Below are 18875 nucleotides of genomic sequence, written 5' to 3'. Positions count from 1 at the left end.
ACTGATCCAAATAATAGAATACGATTACCCAAAACTACAATGTTTCAACGGTGGCCCGAAAAGTACGGCTTTAAACAGCCCGCAATGACGCATCGGGTGAAAATACATAGAAACCCCTCGAACACGCTCAACCAACCCTCACCACAAGTGGGGCAGTGATGGTGAGTGATACCAAAATAAGAGAAAAAAAAAACAAACTTTTTCACCGGCGACTAACTGGAACTTGAAGCCGTGAAGGTCGTTAAAAGCGTTTGCCCCCTCTTTGACGATCATTTGACGGTTGCTGGTTGGATCAAATCTCGGTCAAAACTCGCATGCCGCTCCACACGTGTGATGTTGCTGCTGTATTTGTGCTTCCAATGTGTATTTCTTTCGGTTTAGCCACTCCGTTTGTAACTGCGCGGTTCGGGGTTCGGGCGTGTGCAAGTGGCCCCGCTTGAAGATCGCATAACAACGACAACGCGGTTTAGTGCAATGTTGCGATGTTGTTACGCACCCCTTTAGCCGCCCACAAACACACTCACTCACACATACACATGAACCATCCAACATCTCACAGTAGAGTGTGTGACCAAGGCGAAGAGTTCATATCGACCGGATGAAATCACCCCCTACGCTGCACCCATCCGCAAGCGATAAAAGGGTGTTGTAAGCATCTCTCTCTCTCTCTCTACCTTCCCGCGGGGGTTCCTTGCTGTTTTGCGGTTCTTTTGCGGGTTTTGTTTTTATCCGGTGTGCGCTCCCCTCCTTGTGTGTGTGTATGGGTGGTGTGCGGGCACGTGAATGTTTGCTCCACCGGAGCACACTAAAACCGGGTGACCCACGGCTTTCGAGCGGATGCGTGTATGTGTGCGCCGTCCCCTGAGGGAAGCAAACAGCATCGGCGCAGCGTTATTCGAGAAGCGCACAGTGCGCGTGTTTTCGTGGAGTAAAAACATTCGTCAAACAACGGCGCAGAGTTTCACACGCGGTTTCGTTCGATCAGTGTGCTTTAGGTGAGCAGAGATACCTTCGTCTTCCAGTGTGTAGCAGCGATAGTGAGATCACAACAGCATTGGCGTAGTGAACTGCGTCATCGTCGTGCGTGTTTGCATTGGTGGCGTTGCGGAAGGTTTGATGTTGTTGGATTCGTGCGTGTAAAACGGTCCCAACGGCGTGGTAATTGTGACACCGAAAAGAGCTTATCACACGCGTGTGTATTGATTGCAATCGTAGGGAAGGTTCTACAGTTCGAGGGAGGGAAAGAAACAGTGAGAAAGCAACGTAACAGAGCACGGCAGGTAAAGAGAACAACGGTAAACATTTGGTGTAAACAGTACGCTGGTTCGACGCACGCTGCCGCGTACGATAACATCTAGTACTCCACCAAATTCAGCAGTGCGGAGAGAAAGAACGCTTAAAACTAGCGGCTGAGCGGAGAATTATTAAAGAATTTGGTGGTTCGAGAAAAGATTCGTGCAATTCGTGTGTCTGTAATAAGCAGCATCCGTAACGGGCAGGCAGCATGGCAAACAACGTGGCCGGGCAGCTGTTGGTGTACGCGCTGCTGCTCTTCTTCATGGTGGTCGTAGTGTTCCTGTCCTACGCAATGATTCTGCACACCGAGCAGACGCAGATGTGGAGCACCATCAAGGATCGCGGCGCAATGCGTACCATGCCGAACGGTACAACCAACTACTGGTACTACATTGTACGAGGTAAGTGCCGGAGCCGTTTGCCGTGTAGTAGGCTACGATCTATCGCCGGTACACAGACCTGCTGGACTGCTCATACGCACACTTTGATGAGGCACAGTAGTCACCTGCCACCTCCGATTGTTCCATTCCGATAAGGCTGTGCAGTGTCGTGACCTAGACACGCTGGTGTGTGCTCCCCCGTTGTCCGTCCCCAAGTGTGCTCAAGTGGGCAACTAAGACATATCGAACACTTATCGATCGCTCTACTCGTAATCGAAATTGCCACCACGCCGCAGCACACAAACACAAACACGTCAATTGCATTGTGATCGGTGGATATGAGCGGAGCTTTCCATACGCTGGAGAGCGTTTGATTTTATATTGAGTTAGTTTGCCTTTCGCTGCTCGTCCGCCCGGTCAATTGCTCGGGTGTGCTAATTGATTGCTAAATGACACAGATACACATGTGCGGATGATGGGACAGGGGACCCGGTACAGCCAACCTGACTGATTGATGTGCGAACATTGTGCACATCCCGAAGGTTGTATGCTGATGACATTGTTGTTTCTTTGATTCAACCTTTGCACAGTTGCACATGCCTAATGATCGCATGAGATCGCCATGTCAACATTATTACATGATTGGAATAAAAAAAATTCATTTGTATTTTGCCTGCGTATCTACAAAAATATGGGCAGGTTCGGTAGTCTTGTGTTTGACACGCCAACGGACATTATACGGAATATGTAGGTGAAACGTAGTAGCGTTATAGTAAACTTTACTGGTACCTGCATAGACTTTTGTGAAGAAACGAAGAGCCAAATTGATTCATGAAGAATTAAAAAAAAGTCCACGGTCTTGTAATGGATTAGTGGTGGGAGCTCGGAATCGGACCTACCTGATTCCAATTCCATGTTCGGAATCAATTCCTAAGACGATTCCGATACTGGAATCGATTCCGATTCCGGAGTCGGCTTCGGAATCAGAATCGACCTGAGAATCGCAATACCGTAACAGGATTGACGCCAGATATGGAATTAGCTCCGGAATGAGAATGAGCTCTGGAATTGAAATAAGCCAACGCAACAAATGCCTATTCTTATAGAGATGCCGAAATCGACTCTGCCAGTTCCAGAGCCGATGCCAATTCCAGATTCGATTATGATTCCGGAATTTTATTCCGAACCTGCTATTCGGAATCTATTCCAGAAAACTTTGGAGCTAGCCGGAATCGTTTCTGATGAAAATTTCATTTTTCCCATCACTAGAATGAATCCCAAACTCTGTACTAATTTTGCTCTGCGTAAACAATGCATTACATGAATGCGTGCACGATTTGTAATTGTCAAATTGTCTGTAAGTAGTCGCAATCATGTTGCCGTAATCATAGTTAACCGTGTAATAGATCAAATTTAATTGCAGAATGTGTTCTCGACTACTTACGCCTCTGCGTATATAAACGCATATGTTAAATATTTTACTCGAGTTTCATTTTAGATGTTGTGCAGAGCGTGCCGACAAAATGAAATTTGTGCCGTTTTGGTACTTTGCGAGTCTGCCTTTTTGTTTGTTCGTATTAAACACCGTACACTGTAACCAGCAACCGGTCCCTGTGTACTATCCCAATCGAATCGTTTTCGCGAATAATTCAAAATCGTTCACTGTACGAGTGACACGGTTTGTCTGCACGGAAACGCCATACGAAGTGTCCGAATTGGTGCAGTGCAAAACTGTGCTACGGAGAAATAAACCAACATTTTTCAACTTGACAGTCCAAGTGCCCAATGTGCTGAACCTGCTTTACTTCCAGGTGAAAACATTCTATCGGTTGAACGATTACCAACCCTTTCCAATCAGCATAATTACGGAAGTATGTAGTTATTTGCGTAACCCATCGGACGACGTATTTTCCCGCCATCTTATGTCTGTGTTTTTCGAAACTATACCACATTTACTGTACTACTGTCCACATGGGGTAAATATGATTAAACCGTAGTCCATCGGCGTCAGCTTTTACTCACTGCCCTTTCCTCACCCTTTCGTATAGAACACAACGTACCATGCCGAATACTGGCTTGAGGATAAGTTCTTTCCCAAATCTATGCCGGCTGGCGACTATCGGCAGGACGTTTGGTTTCGCGATGAACAGAACAGGACAATGTTATCCTATCAAGCTTTCTTTTCTGTTCGCCGAAATGGTATATGGCGTTCAATGCTCGAGTGGTAGTTATGCTATCAAACGATTTTTTATAAACATTCGATAAACAATTCAACACGACCAATTAGATGTGTCAGATAATACAATTTATCAGATCAAATCAGATCCGATCAAGTGTCAAGAAGAAAGTATAAGTACACTTCTCAATAAAGATATAACAATAACACACCCTCATCATTGGAACTGAGTATCAGTCTTATTCGAGTGATTTGTTCTTAGTTTGGATTAGTTTCGTTTAGTATCTTTGTATGCGCCGTCTACTAAATTCAGCAGACCTGGAATGACGATAAAAGAACTGACTTCACTGTTAAGTGTTCGAAATGCGTCCAACAATAACAATATATAAATGTTCTGTTCGTTATCTAATGTCTATTGTAAACAAAATTTGACTCGAGAGGGCTTTATAGTCCATCGATTAATAAATGCTAGAAAGAACACATTATTTTAATTGATTTTACTGAGAGTGGTGATGCTATTTTGTATGAGCTGTGATGAATATCAAAAAGATTTTTCAATTAACAAATCAAGCTGTGGTTCAACCCATAAAGTAAATAAATACGCAATATATATATTTTACTATCCCAATAGGAGCGTGATCCGCACAGCGATAATATACTAACAGGCAACAAAACACCCACCAAGATGAAATACAGCACAGTTTCATTAAAAAAAATCAATGAATCGAAGATGCTCTTTGAAACTACCCTACATAGTTACAAAATCATCGATACTCAGACATTCCATCATTTTGCCTCCTTTTAGATTCGCTAAAGGTTAGAGTTTATGGAATGGAGGTTTGTCGTTGCTCCCAGTTATAAAATTTGAATAAAAGCTTATGTTTTGACACAAATTTGTCGAGGTTTTGTTTGTTAACACGGCCGTTTGCATAAAGGGCCATCATCATGCATCGAGCAATTATTGTACTTTACTCGATTACTCTATTATCATGCCAAAAGCCGGTAGTGCACAAGCGGGATGCTGTCACAAAAGCTGACAGCTGTCAAAATGCAACATGTCCTCATTGTTTACCACTGTCAGTGTATAATCAACCCATTAGCCCTTCTTTGCTAGTATATTCCGTTGAAAAAAGAATACAGTTCCGGTGTGGTATTCAAGCTAACTTTTTTCTTTATTTTTGCAAATGCCCATAGCATTTACCACATATGACTAGTTTACCATTATTTGTGTCATTATTTTACAAATCGTGAACGCACTGAAACAAAACTCAATGTTCCATATTTAGCTCGATCCAATCTTCACTTATCTTCGTTAAATTACGAAAATTTTTGAACCGATAGTATAATGTTTTTATTTCATAGGTGTGAGGGCTGGGTTATTTTTAGATTTTGGAAAAGTATTGTTCTACTTGTTTTTTCTCCTAAGCTCGTTTTGGATGTTGTTGATTTAAACGTAGATCAGAGATAACTTTATTTATGGAACATGCTCTACTAACGCAATGGAACCTATACATAAATGCTGAACTTAATTGTTAATTCTGCTCCTAATATAAAAAATGATAATGGTAAATTGTCGTAGTTTCTAGATGAAAAATCAATTTAGTCTAGCACTATAATTATTATACAAACCATGTAATTGGCTAAATTTGATTCATGAATGTGTTTTCGTCTACTTACGCCACAGCTTATACATATTCATCAGTGCAGAGCGCGCAACCAAAATGAAACGTGTGCATAGGCTTTTTCGGTGTTTTGTGCGGGTTTTTATTATAACATCCTGGCTCGTATTCAAACCCGCACAATGTGACCAGCAGCAAGTTTCTGTGTACTATCCCAATCGCGTCGTCTTCACGAATGAATCGAGACCGTTCACCGTACGAGTGACCCGGTTCGTCTGTACGGAAACGCCATACGAAGTGTCGGAGCTGTTGCAGTGCAAAACTATACTGCGGCGAAATAGTCCAACATTCTTTAATATAACGCTACACGTGCCGAAGGTGTTGACCGTCGTGTATTTCCAGCTGAAAACATACTACCGGTTGAACGATTATCAGGCTTTCCCAGTGGATGTATTATTAGAAGCATGTGCATATTTTCGTAACCCATCGGAAGATATATTTTCCCGCCATGTAATGTCTGTATTGTTTGCAACCTCACCCCAACTGCTGTACTACTGTCCACATGGTGTAAATATAACTTGATTGCATGCGGTATTGGCTGAGTTACAACTCATCATCATTCGTTTCTTTCAGAACCGAACTTACAATGTCGCTTACTGGCTGGAGGATAAATTCTTTCCCAAGTCGGTGCCAGCCGGAGACTATCGAATGGATGTTTGGTTTCGTGATGAGCTAAACATGACTCTAATTTCATATCAAGCTTACTTTTCTGTGCGCCGAAGGGGTGTATGGCGTTCTTTGCTCGAGTGGTAGAAACATATGGAATCGCGCGATACACATATTCTTCGATAAACATAATTGTTTGAATATGTTAAAGTTAAGCCGGGATTTTTTTTTTCCTTTAAGTAGTTTTGGCTAGGGTTAGGTACGACTATGTGACATAGCAAAACATTGATGCTCTGATTCTCTGACGAAATTAAAAACTTATTCCGTAAAACACGTATCGAAAAGTAACAGAAAAGGTTTTTACATTACTTAATGAAGAAATCACAATAAATTAACAATTATCATACTAAATTTGAATGTGCACGTTAAATGAATTTGGCCCACAGGTTAAGATATATTAAGTTAGTTGAGTGGTAATGTTACTCTGAGAAGTTTGCTTGTTACACGGAATTTAAAATGATCTGATAAAATTGGCATATTTTCTGGACTTTGTGTAGCGTAAAGTGATACTTGGATGTCTTGTTTATGAGATGAACATATTATGACATAAAAAGGGGTCCAGAAAGTGTACTAAAAGTATCAGAATCGCTGAAAATCTCTAAATCCGTGAGCTCAATCCAACAGCTAACACTTTGTCGACCACTGGCCCAGAGCAGTCACGGTTGTTGCGTCAAATAACAAAAAGATTTGTCAGGTTTTTTACTGTGTTATAATTTTAATTACAGCATTTCCTACCTACTGCCCAACAGACTAGGCGCGTTCAACTATCCCAATAGATACGTTACCACGACAGCGGCAAAATGCTGACAAATGTGTCAACTTCAAACAAAACAGCCAAGAAAATGAAACGACCGACAAATTCAGGAAGATTAAATGCTTTTTGGGTATACAGTAGCCGGCAAAATAAAGTGCCCACTACTTACAATTGTACATTTTTCCTTTTTTTTCGTGAAAAATGAAGTTATCGTACTGCTTTATTTTTTGAAACATTGTTCGTGATGTGCTTATGAATGTGCAGTACCATACCATGACAAAAATGAGAAGTTGTGAAGTATGATCGTGGATCGGACAATTATTGATCTTTGTTTCATTCCATTATTAGTTGGCTGTTAGCAATATAGCATACATTCTACAAAGCACGCTGTCATACTTCATTGCAAAAGCTGACAACTGTCAAAATACCATATGTTCTCATTGCTTGTTTTGTCAGTGAGTATATTCGCCACGGAACAATTGTTTGATGGCGAATCTTTCCCTTCCACTGTCAAAAAAAGATGCGCAAACAGTTTAGCGTTTCCATGACATGATTCTTCTATATATCCCAAAATGGCGATTAACGTATACACATCAACACATGATTTTACCGTTTAGAAATCACTAAAAACTTTCAAACCAATGTTCTCCCATGCGCAGGTATCCCAAAAATAAGTTTAAATAACAAAATACAGTATACGCTTGGTAATCAGCACGCTCGATAATTAAGACGTCGTTTGATTTTGATCAAGTGTGGATTGCCAAACGTGAACTGAATACAGTTTTCTATGCACCTGTCAAAAGATTACAATCAAAGAGTTGTGCCATCCAGCATACAGCAGATGGCAAAAATTCAAAGAAAAAGAATCACCGAACTCTGCTCAAATTTACATTGCCATGGGAAACAGTAATGTTGATAGGAATTTACAAGCAATAATCGTTTCGTCGAAACAAGGCTAATCACATTCATGCGTGCGGAACTTAATTGTAAATAAGCCGTAATTATGAAGCTAAAACTCATTACACTCGTTTACTATGATGACGATATCAATTATAGGGGAAAGCGGGGCAAAATGGGCATGTTAAGCAGTTTACTGAATATTCCTTTGAATATTCCACAAAACACAATTTTTCTTAAATTTCTTTTTCTTCCACAAAACACAAATTTTCATAAATGTATGCTTCAACCATTTATCTATGGATTAAAATTGCCACATAGAATGAAAACAACTTAAAAACATGAAAATAATGTAAAATAAAAGTTGATGTTTTACGAGAAGCTATTTTGACACGCGGGGTAAAATGGGCATAGCCCTGGGGCAAAATGGGCATATGTAAACAAACTGTGAAACGTCAAAACACTGGGGCAATTTGGGCCACAACAACTGCGCTTAGGTAATGGTCTATGCTTTTGCGCACGTTTCGTGAAATGTATTTTTCGTTCTATCTTTTGATTTGCTGGTCAGAAAAGCCCTTAAAATTCTTCCAAAAATATGTTATCAAGATTAAAACAGTTTTTAAACGTTTAAATCTACAAAATCGAATCTTATGAAGCTGTGTCTGTTATCATTTTGAGGCGACAAATACAACACCATAGCCTCACCAAGCGCCGTATGTCAAAAGCATCTGGCCATTTTGCCCCAAGCGTAACTGCCCATTTTGCCCCACGTGAAGCATTTTTGTATTTTTTGTTATATTTAAAAAAATACGCATTCAATCGCCTTGCTTTCTTCAGAAAAATTTTAAAGAAATATCATATCTTTAAAAATATATCATGAAAAACGTCAACGCATCCCTGTGACACAAGTTTAAGCTTATTTTCGAAGTGGCAAAAATTACATCAATATGCTGCTAAACCTTATTTTGCATTTTTCTTAGTTATTTGTTATGTAAGGGTTATGAAAACTACATGGTGTTTATAGAACACTCTAATGAATACATTTTGAGCATTGGAAAGTATCTTTGTAGTCAAAAAATGCTTAAATAGAGGATGCCCATTTTGCCCCACATGCCCATTTTGCCCCACATGCCCATTTTGCCCCGCTTTCCCCTATAATAGTCTAAATATGATCGCTGAATCTGTTTTCGACTGCTTACGCGACATCGTATATAAACGCAAAAAAAAAAATTATTTTGAAATTTCATCAGTGCTTAGCGTGTCGACAAAATGACACGTGTGCAGGAATGGTTTTGGTACATCGAGAGCCTGCTTGTTGTCACATTGTTGTGCGCATTAAAAACCGTACAATGTGACCAGCAACACATTCCCGTGTACTATCCCAATCGCATCGTCTTCACTAATGAATCGAGACCGTTCACCGTACGAGTGACACGGTTCGTCTGTACGGAAACGCCATACGAAGTGTCAGAACTGTTGCAGTGCAAAACTATACTGCGCCGAAACAGTCCAACATTCTTTAATATAACGCTACACGTACCTAAGGTGTTGAACGTCGTGTATTTTCAGGTGAAAACATACTATCGGCTTAATGAATATCAGGCTTTTCCCGTCGATATATCAGTAGAAGCGTGTGCTTATTTGCGTAACCCATCGGAAGATATATTTTCCCGCCATGTAATGTCTGTAGTGTTTATAACCATGCCAGATTTGCTATATTACTGTCCACAAGGGGTAGATATGATTTAACTGTACTTAATTTCGTTGTAAAATTTAATTCACTGTGCTTTTCTCCTTTCGCATAGAACACAACGTACCGTGCGACATTCTGGCTCGAGGATAAGTTTTTTCCCATGTCGGTGCCAGCCGGTGACTATCGAATGGACATTAGATTTAGTGATGAGCTGAACAAGACACTAATTTCATATCAATCTCACTTTTCTGTTCGCCGAAGAGGTGTATGGCGTTCTTTGCTAGATTGGTAGAGCCTTTGACACTGTACGGTGAGCATCTTTATCAGTACACAAAACAATATCACAAATTGGATACATTAGATAACAAGTGAACACCAACCGACGACAAAAAATATAAAAAAAACTAGTTTTGAACACTTTCTATTACAGAAATAATTTTTTTACCATCATTTGAACTTAAGGTAGGTCGTTATCAATGAGTTTAAATATGTTGAGTTAAAATTCTATGAGATCTAAATTAGAATAAATTGAGTTTTTTTTGTAGGGTACAATGTTACTATGATTGGTTTTGCAGGCAACCAGCCAAGACCAACTGATTCCAGGACCGATATGAATTCTAGATTCAGACCGGCATAAATTCAGTATCAAATCCAGGACCGGTGTATGTCTAGTGTCAATTTCAGAACGACTTTGAGTTCAATATTAGTTCTAGGAACAGTTTGGGTGTGTGATCGATTCAAGGAGCGGTATGGGTATACTATGAGTACCAGAACCGGTATGAATTCAGTTTTGGTAATAGGCCAATTAATGGGTCCTTAAACGATGTTGATTTATTTATTTTGTTTTTTTTTTTCGTACACCTTGGAGTAAAGGCGATCCTTCAAATTTCATTGCATAGGCCTTTAACGGGGCCAAATTATTTGGTAGTTTGATGGTAGGGGAACTGTATGGCGGCCAGGATCTTCGACGATTAAGGGACCCGGAGTTCGCTAACCCAGCATAAACAACAGAGGATTGAGCAGTCCCGTAAGGGGCCCCATACTCGAGTAGAGATTTTCTACCGATAGCTCAAGTTGGCGAAAACGCAAAAATTTAAATTTGTCAAGAAATTAAAACATATTCTACGTGTATAATTAAGGTGGAGGTTAGTTTGCTAATACGCTCATCTACTCTTTTTGGAAAAAATATGTAAAAAATTGGTTATAGAAATAGAAGCGGAATCAGTTTGATTTTCTCCATCCACCGGTTGCTTCTACTTTCCGTAAAACACGCTGGAACAAAAAAGAGGAGTCGACGGATTCTTACGGCCTTACGATTTTAACCCATGACTAGAGTGTTGTTGAATCATGCGAGTTGACGACTGTACCACGGGTCGCGATAACTGTCATCTAAAAGAATCAAGCACGGTTAAGGTAGATCACGCTAATGGAAATAGGCGACATCAAAGCAGCGGGAAATTATTCTAAAGAAACAAGATCTATTTTTTTAACTGTATAGCGAATTTTAATTATACGCAAACAGCAGTTGTAAGAGGGATAAACAATGATGCTACTCCCGAATAGACTGTTACATTTCTAAAATTTGCAACAACATAATCCTGCTCTTCAGAATCATTTATGCGCGTCTGATTTAATTGTTGATACATCTATAATTGATCGTAATTATTGGACCGAAAATCCTTTTAACCTTGCACTATAATGATATCACTATAAGCTATGTGACAGGTTAAATTTGATCAACGAATTTATTATAGTCTATGTACGATCGTAAAAAACGAACGCTTAACATATTTATCAATAAAAAAAGTGAATTAGAGAGCATGTTTCGAACGACCAAAACGATTGAGGATGAAAGCATTCTTGGTAAAATAAGCTGTCTAAGGAAATTAATAGTATTATATATTACCAGTTTCTAATTGAGAAATATAATTAAATTAACAAACCTCATGTAGACTTATAATTATGCATTCTAAACAACCACAAAAGAATTCAGAATTAAGAATGAGAATTAATAATGCGTTTTTTTATACGTAGGATAGAGAATTACAGGTCAACTGATGGGTCGTAATGTTTTAGACAACAAACCGGCATCGTGGAATAAAACAGTGTTAATTGCCCCAGACACTGGAGTAGAGCAAGATGAATCTTTTAATGCGCGAAACAACGACGCTGTTAATTGCGTTGTTTATCTATGCCTCTTATCGTATGTCTCTGAATATAATGATGCTCGCTAACTTTGAGCGGTTGCAGCCAGTTTGAACCGGATCTGTTTGGCCAGAGTTCTATCTATCGTGTACTGTGTAAGCTTGTGTTATTTTATCCAATTATAAAATGTAACAGGTATCATTTCCAAATTAGCTGGATCACAACCGGCTCCGGATCTATTTGCTTTCTCAATAGGAACAAAGAACTTGTGAGACAAATTAGTTGTACGTTCATGGTGTGCTTCGTGGTTAAACAGAATGAAATTTCCTTATCGTCGAATACAATTTGCTCATAGTGTTTTAATACCGTACCAGAAGAAATGATATGTCATGCTGCGTACAATGAAATCTATGAGATGCCATTACTAGATATTGAAGAGAATCGACGGTTACCTTGAAATTTGCGGTACCTTGAAAACAACGAACCGGTACCAGTAAACATAAATTCGTAGGCATTGTTTAAGAATTTCCAATTGTTACAAGATTTAGATAAACTAATCTGGATCATAAGCACACGAAAAACACAACGGAGAGTAAGAGAAAGAGAGATATAGAAACTATAAAATTATGTTTTTCGGTTACACACCGTACGTTGGACAGTTCGCTACTTCGATGATCATACTACAGATGGTGCTGTAAAGCATGGTGGATGTCTTAGCTAAAACACTATCGCAATTTTAAACCTTTTAGTATTTCGAGTCGTTTATCTTCATAGTTGTAGTTGATCCTTTAATGGACTATTGCAATTTGATTTGTTGGAGGTTGTTGATTTGTTCAATTCATCGGAAAAAATTCATTTCAACAATTGACATAACAAACAAACAAACACCATGCCGCGTGTTAAAATAGCACTGAATTCTGTGGTTTTAAAAGTATACATTATTTTCCAAGCAATTTTTGATATAACAATTTACCAATGGCTAGTATATGGCCAATGTTTAGTATAGTAAATAATATGGTATATATCACCAAAACAGCGTATAAAACGAATCTCTTCAAAAAACGATCAATTAACGGCTGCCAGTGGGAAAGCATTGAGGTTAAGTATTGATATTTAATGTATCCTGATATCAAACAGAAAAATGAAATAATAAATTAAAAATTAACATTCAAAAAATATAGTCTTAAGAAGGAACATTAACAATGAAGAAACAGAAAATTACGAGCATATTCGCAATAATAAACGAAATATTTATTTAAAAATTGAATTGGGTTTTTTATGATAATATATTCATAAAAAAATGCCTTATTTATAGCACTATTTTGGCACTGGAATCAATAATTTTAGATTCCATATAATTTGTACGTATTTTTAACATTGCTATGCACATCTTTAACGAGTGAATTACTTTAACGAATTAAACCTAACATACGACGGTTCACTGTACATATACACTTTAGCACAGAAAAAAAAAGAATAATTATAGTAAAAGAAAACATTGCAACAGCATCAATACCATTGATAATCAAAATTGACCAACTAGTTCTCGCTTATAATTATTTCGCGTTGTCAGAGTAAACTACATCATCAGTATAAAACATGCAGTCACAATGAAACGTGTGCAGCAAATTGTTCAGTGTTTTGTAAGAATTTCCATAATCACGTATGCATTTTATCACGCATTAAAAACCGTACAATGTGACCAGCAACACATTCCCGTGTACTATCCCAATCGCATCGTCTTCACGAATGAATCGAGACCGTTCACCGTACGAGTGACCCGGTTCATCTGTACGGAAACGCCATACGAAGTGTCAGAACTGTTGCAGTGCAAAACAGTGCTGCGGCGAAATAGCCCAACATACTTGAACTTAACGATACACGTCCCGAAAGTGCTGAACACCTTGTATTTCCAGGTGAAAACATACTACCGGTTGAACGATTACCAGGCTTTCCCAGTTGATGTATTATTAGAAGCGTGTGCATATTTTCGTAACCCATCGGAAGATATATTTTCCCGCCATGTAATGTCTGTATTTTTTGCTACAGTACCTCAACTGCTGTACTACTGTCCACATGGTGTAAATATAACTTGATTGCATGCGGCATTGGCTGAGTTACAACTCATCATCATTCGTTTCTTTCAGAACCGAACTTACAATGTCGCTTACTGGCTGGAGGATAAATTCTTTCCCAAATCGGTGCCAGCCGGAGACTATCGACAGGACGTTTGGTTTCGTGATGAGCTGAACAAAACACTATTGTCGTATCAAGCTCACTTTTCTGTTCGCCGCAGGGGTGTATGGAAATCTTTGATCGAGTGGTAGAGCCGACAAATGATGTGTGAAAGCGATAATTGATGATGTTAGGCAGAAATCTATAATAGTAAATACACAATTATGCATCCTGACAGTCAGCTTCTAATCAATGCAAGATGTTATATACTTTGCTAACACCAACAGGGTGAAGCAAATGTTTAAATAATGTTCTCATTTTTCTTCAATTGTAAGGAAATCATACTGATGCTGTGTTATATTCTATTTTTGACCCAAGCAATCATTGACCCAAGCAACAGAATCAACATGCTTTCTCGCTCTGTCTAGTTTGAGGGACTGTTAGATAGAACAAGAAAGAATGATAATTTTTTGCTTGGAAAACTCTCTACCGTTCCAGATCATTGAAAAAAATATATGTGAATTATGCCGATGATTACATTCACATAGTTGGTAAATATAAACGCATTGGTAATATTTTGGACAGTACTAAATTGAGGATTATTTGTTGAGCTATCGTGAAAACTGCACCGATTATTGTGCTATTCTTGTTGTTTTTGTTTGTATTTATATACTTTAAATGTTCAAGCCAGATGTTCTATTTTTTATACGGAAATAATTGCCGTAGTGTCAATTTAACTTCATGAGATTTGATACAATTATTCACGCTTGGTAGTATATTTTTAGCAGAAAAGTTCCTACTCAAAACTGTCAATCATGTGCTACGATTTATTTTGTCTATTCCCAGAAAGAAAACCAAGGAGAAGTGTGTTCATTTCCACAGCTACCATCGCTCAATCCTTAAATGACGGTTGATAATTACTCGAAATAATCTAAATAATCTCTTTAATCACTCTGCTAATCTGCGTCAGGTTCACATAAATCAAACCGGCAGTGTAGGTTGTCCATGCCGCGAACGGGAAGAGAATGTGTGGTCTCTACTAAAACCAAGTAACTGCTGCTCAAGGGTACAGCAGTTTATCTGTATAGAACGAACAGCGGGAAATATTCTTAGATTTATATTTGTAGACAACAACAAAACCTGTCGCTTGCAAGGGCGGACAAGGCAAGGAGCAAAAGTGAGACAGAAATGCGCTCGCTTTTAATGGGCAAGAAAAATGTACTGGTTGTGTAGTAATCATTACAAACAACACGTACAACCCCAATAGCGCAAGGTACAATTTATCTAACCGACGGTACAGAGTCGGAAGAAGGACGGATTGGAAAGAGTACCTCGTGACGCTAATTTCCCACGACCATAATAAACAGTGATCGTTGCCGTTAAAGACCATCAGGCGAGGGTTGGCAGGGTACAGCACCAGCTTTTCGGCGCTTAATTGGACGGGGATGTTTTTTCTCCTTACATACAAATGTCGCCAAAGATAAGTTTACGGAATATCGGTATATTTTGCAGAGTTTTGAGCCTTTTTTATTGCATCTGTTTTACGAACGATCGGTGACAGCGAACATCATCTTGGTTGGCATAACGACAACGATCGATATTCTTGCGAGATACATCCAAGAAAAGCAAAATGATTAAACAAATGCAGTAAACGAATGCAGTATTCGGTGTGCTGTGGATTGTAATAGCCTGATTGATATTCTAAACTACACCTAACATCCGCTTCATTTGCTGAGCTAATAAGTGTTTCAAAGTTAGAATTAAATATATAAGGCTAACGCAAACATATGAGTACAGCTTAAGGCACGTGTTCTCTTTTCTTTTGCAAATCAATTTAAATGCGACAGTCGACAGAGCGTACGCCCTTGGCATACATACGATGCTTACATCACATCAATGTACGATCCAAAAAAAAACCTTGATCCTTTCCACAAATACCATCGTTATTGAACGAGTAGAAGGTTTTACCTCCATTTAGTACCGCAGTACTGCATTACCCTCCCCGGTTGGCGCATCTGCATTCTTCGAAAATAAATGATCCGACAACAAGGATCACAAACGTCGTCAGCCCAATCAAGCGGCAGATGAGTGACACAAAACAAGCATAATTGACGTGAATCATATTTTTTGACCGGCATAAGACGGTCTGTCTGGTAGTAAGAGGGTAGTATTGTCATCTACAAAACATTTGATGAATGCTAGTACTAGGTCGCTTTTTGTTGGTCTAGTTGCTGCTGGGCGTTGCTATTCTAGTATTCGTTAATTAGTAATATTGACTAAAACACAGAAGAAACAGATTTCAATCACATTTCAGTATATCAACTCTCTTATGATTGTCCTGAAAATGATAAATTACATAAACTTTGCACAAGTGGGTCCTCCCACTTGATTAAGAATGTTTAAATAGATTAATGCATATGAAGACGCATTGAATTGAATTGAATTGAATTGAAGTCTTCTGTATCCGTAACAAACATACCCTTCAGGTACATATGAAAACCTTTTACAAGTACGCGAATTTGTTGCCGTGCTTAACCCTGATTTATGCTCACTAAAAGTAAATTCGTAGTATGGACACGCAATGGAATTGATGTGAGAGAGCTAACCTGAATTATACATCATTAAATATTCATCAAACAACGATAAGGGTAAAATGTACCGAAGGCTAAATAGAGTTGATCACATATGACCATTGATGCAGTTAATGGGTGTTGTATTATGTATATAAAGATCACAAAATTAGATTCTGATAAATAATGCTACTTACTAGTAACAAGCTATGTTAATTGCTGTAATTTCTGAAATGTTTATCATGTAGATCGTGAAAAGATGATTAATGATCACATTTTGTCTGTAACCTATACCGTGGTACAGTAGTTAATTATTTGGTTTAACATCTAACCAGTCAAAAGATTCAAGTCTAGTATGAATCGAAATGAGACCAAAGAATATCAATTTTACAGAAAACCTAGTCCATACGTCCATTACAACAACAAGGTCCAAACAAAAAGGTAAAATGTTTACGTATGGAAATATTTATAGGGCGGTCCCGTGGTTCAGTCGTCAACTCGAACGACTCAATAACATGCCCGTCATGGGTTCAATCCTAGAATGGACCACTCCCCCGTAGCAAGGATTGACTATCCGGCTGCGTGGTAATGAATTAAGTCTCGAAAGCCTGTATAGGCCGGCATGTCCACGTAGTACGATACGCCAAATAGAAGAAGAAGAAGAAGTTTTCACAAGTGATTAATTCCCTTATTGATTGTTTACATGTGCTTTTTATAGATTTAATCCGTTTCTTTTTTCTATGATTACAATGCTATATCATCTTTCCCATGTCCATTTCATATGAAACTATTTATAAACATTACATCTATCATTATCTCTTCTAGACTTATCGAGTGTCCCTTGCGTTATTTTTATACTAACTCATTCCTTTTCCACCACCTTGCCGCTCGTTACAGACATGGACAAGATACGCAACATGACGGACATACTGCACATGGATCGCTCTACGCACATCGTCCCTTCGCCGGCCGGTTTCAGAGTGTTCGGGAAGGACTTTGAGATACACTTCGATCGGATCAATGTAACGAATGGTGCCGGCGGGGACGACAGCTCGCACCCGCAGGAAGACTACACACCAACGCTCGTGAAACGAAAGACGTACGTCTGGGAGATAACCAGACGCCAGCCAACGGCCAACATTACCGTGCCGGTGTTTCTGGGGAAGCACGAAAAGCAAAGCATACCACCGTTCCAAAATGCCATTTCACCACGGGATTCTGACACTCAAAAAGATTAGCCCCGGGGGCTGCTGCTTCCTCATTCCACATGAAGTGTGCATAGGGTCAACATGTAAACAGCTAGAAAAGACCACTGTTTAACGATAGGTTCCAACTGTTTGGCACGTGAGGAAGGTAGAGCAAAATTGATATCGGCCATAGAAGGCGTTTTGTGAATTGACCTTTTTCTTTTATTCAACAGAAAGATCACCAGACAGATCATCAGATCAATAGAACTAAGTTAACAAGCTACTAATCAGTTATATGGATTTTGGAAAACTTACCGTTAAACTTTTACTACGTAAAGTACGTAAACTTTAACTTCTTGGACGTAGTACAGTCAGATCTGTACGCCCTCTCAATTTCGAGAGCGAGCAAGAAGTAAGACATATTAGTTATTGTTAAGTAATTTTGTACATCTATCCTGAATTTATACACCATATTGTGTAGTGACACAGTAAAGCAGTATCCATGAAAGGCATTTATTGCATGCTTAAATTACGTACGTTACGCAAAAACGAAATAATAATATACAAATGGAGAGGGCTTACGAAATATAATTAGAAATTAAGCGATGTATATGGCTGGCAATTATCATTAGAAATGACAGATTTGTGATGCATTTGAAAAATAAAGAATTGTGGTTCCCTTCTTGATCATTCATTCGAAAGCTATTAAAACCTTTCCCAGTAAACAGTGCCAGTTTAAGAAACGTTCTTGCTGGACAGTTAAAACATCATATTTAATGGCAGCTCTTTCCTTCTTGCATCCATCCGAAGCGATCATAGGCTTCTGCAGAGGACAACCATCCGCTAATACACAGTGTCTGTAAAACGACCCGCAATACGGAAACCTCTACCCTCAACAATTAATGGTTTGCATAAATGTGTTGTGGCACTGACGGTTCCAGTCAAATGCCATTGCTATGACAAGCAGCATGGTTTACGATCGCAAGAAAAACACGACAAACATTAAAAAGATGCTCTTCCCCCGTACAAAATTGCAAGAATACACGGTTGATGGAATGGTGGCGTCGTTTGGCGTAGGAACGTAACAGGCCGTAACAGACGCATTAAATCGTCCTATCACGAAATAACACGATAAGATGTATGCCGACATTTGGACCGGTAGTGGCGCACACATTTGCTTCATTTGATCGTTCCTTCGGTGCGATCGTTCCTGCTTTTGGTTTTCTAGACAGTGACTAGCAGAGAGTGCCTTCGATA

The 18875-nt window shown here is 39.1% G+C and overlaps 2 protein-coding genes across 2 annotated transcripts; both read left to right on the top strand.

The window, feature by feature from the left end:
* Positions 1-402: 402 nt before the first annotated feature.
* LOC120895718 lies at positions 403-18314 on the top strand. Its single transcript, XM_040299286.1, has 2 exons — positions 403-1697; positions 17329-18314. Exons 1-2 carry the CDS (start codon positions 1505-1507, stop codon positions 17667-17669), a joined length of 534 nt encoding a protein of 177 aa, XP_040155220.1. The 5' UTR covers positions 403-1504; the 3' UTR covers positions 17670-18314.
* Positions 5552-6476, top strand: LOC120895717. The gene is made up of 2 exons (XM_040299285.1): positions 5552-6038; positions 6105-6476. Exons 1-2 carry the CDS (start codon positions 5574-5576, stop codon positions 6282-6284), a joined length of 645 nt encoding a protein of 214 aa, XP_040155219.1. The 5' UTR covers positions 5552-5573; the 3' UTR covers positions 6285-6476.
* Positions 18315-18875: the final 561 nt, after the last annotated feature.

The sequence above is a fragment of the Anopheles arabiensis genome, chromosome 2 (genome assembly GCF_016920715.1).
Source record: "Anopheles arabiensis isolate DONGOLA chromosome 2, AaraD3, whole genome shotgun sequence".
NCBI lineage: Eukaryota > Metazoa > Arthropoda > Insecta > Diptera > Culicidae > Anopheles > Anopheles arabiensis.
The sequence above is the reverse complement of the archived record's forward strand: the minus strand, read 5'-3'. Positions and strand labels throughout refer to the sequence as shown.

Bases quoted from the DNA above. Each gene is read 5' to 3' on its own strand.
- LOC120895718 (XM_040299286.1), top strand. From the start codon at position 1,505: ATGGCAAACAACGTGGCCGGGCAGCTGTTGGTGTACGCGCTGCTGCTC. The intron at 1,698-17,328 runs GTAAGTGCCGGA...CGCTCGTTACAG, and splicing joins CTGGTACTACATTGTACGAG to ACATGGACAAGATACGCAAC.
- LOC120895717 (XM_040299285.1), top strand. From the start codon at position 5,574: ATGAAACGTGTGCATAGGCTTTTTCGGTGTTTTGTGCGGGTTTTTATT. The intron at 6,039-6,104 runs GTAAATATAACT...CGTTTCTTTCAG, and splicing joins TGTACTACTGTCCACATGGT to AACCGAACTTACAATGTCGC.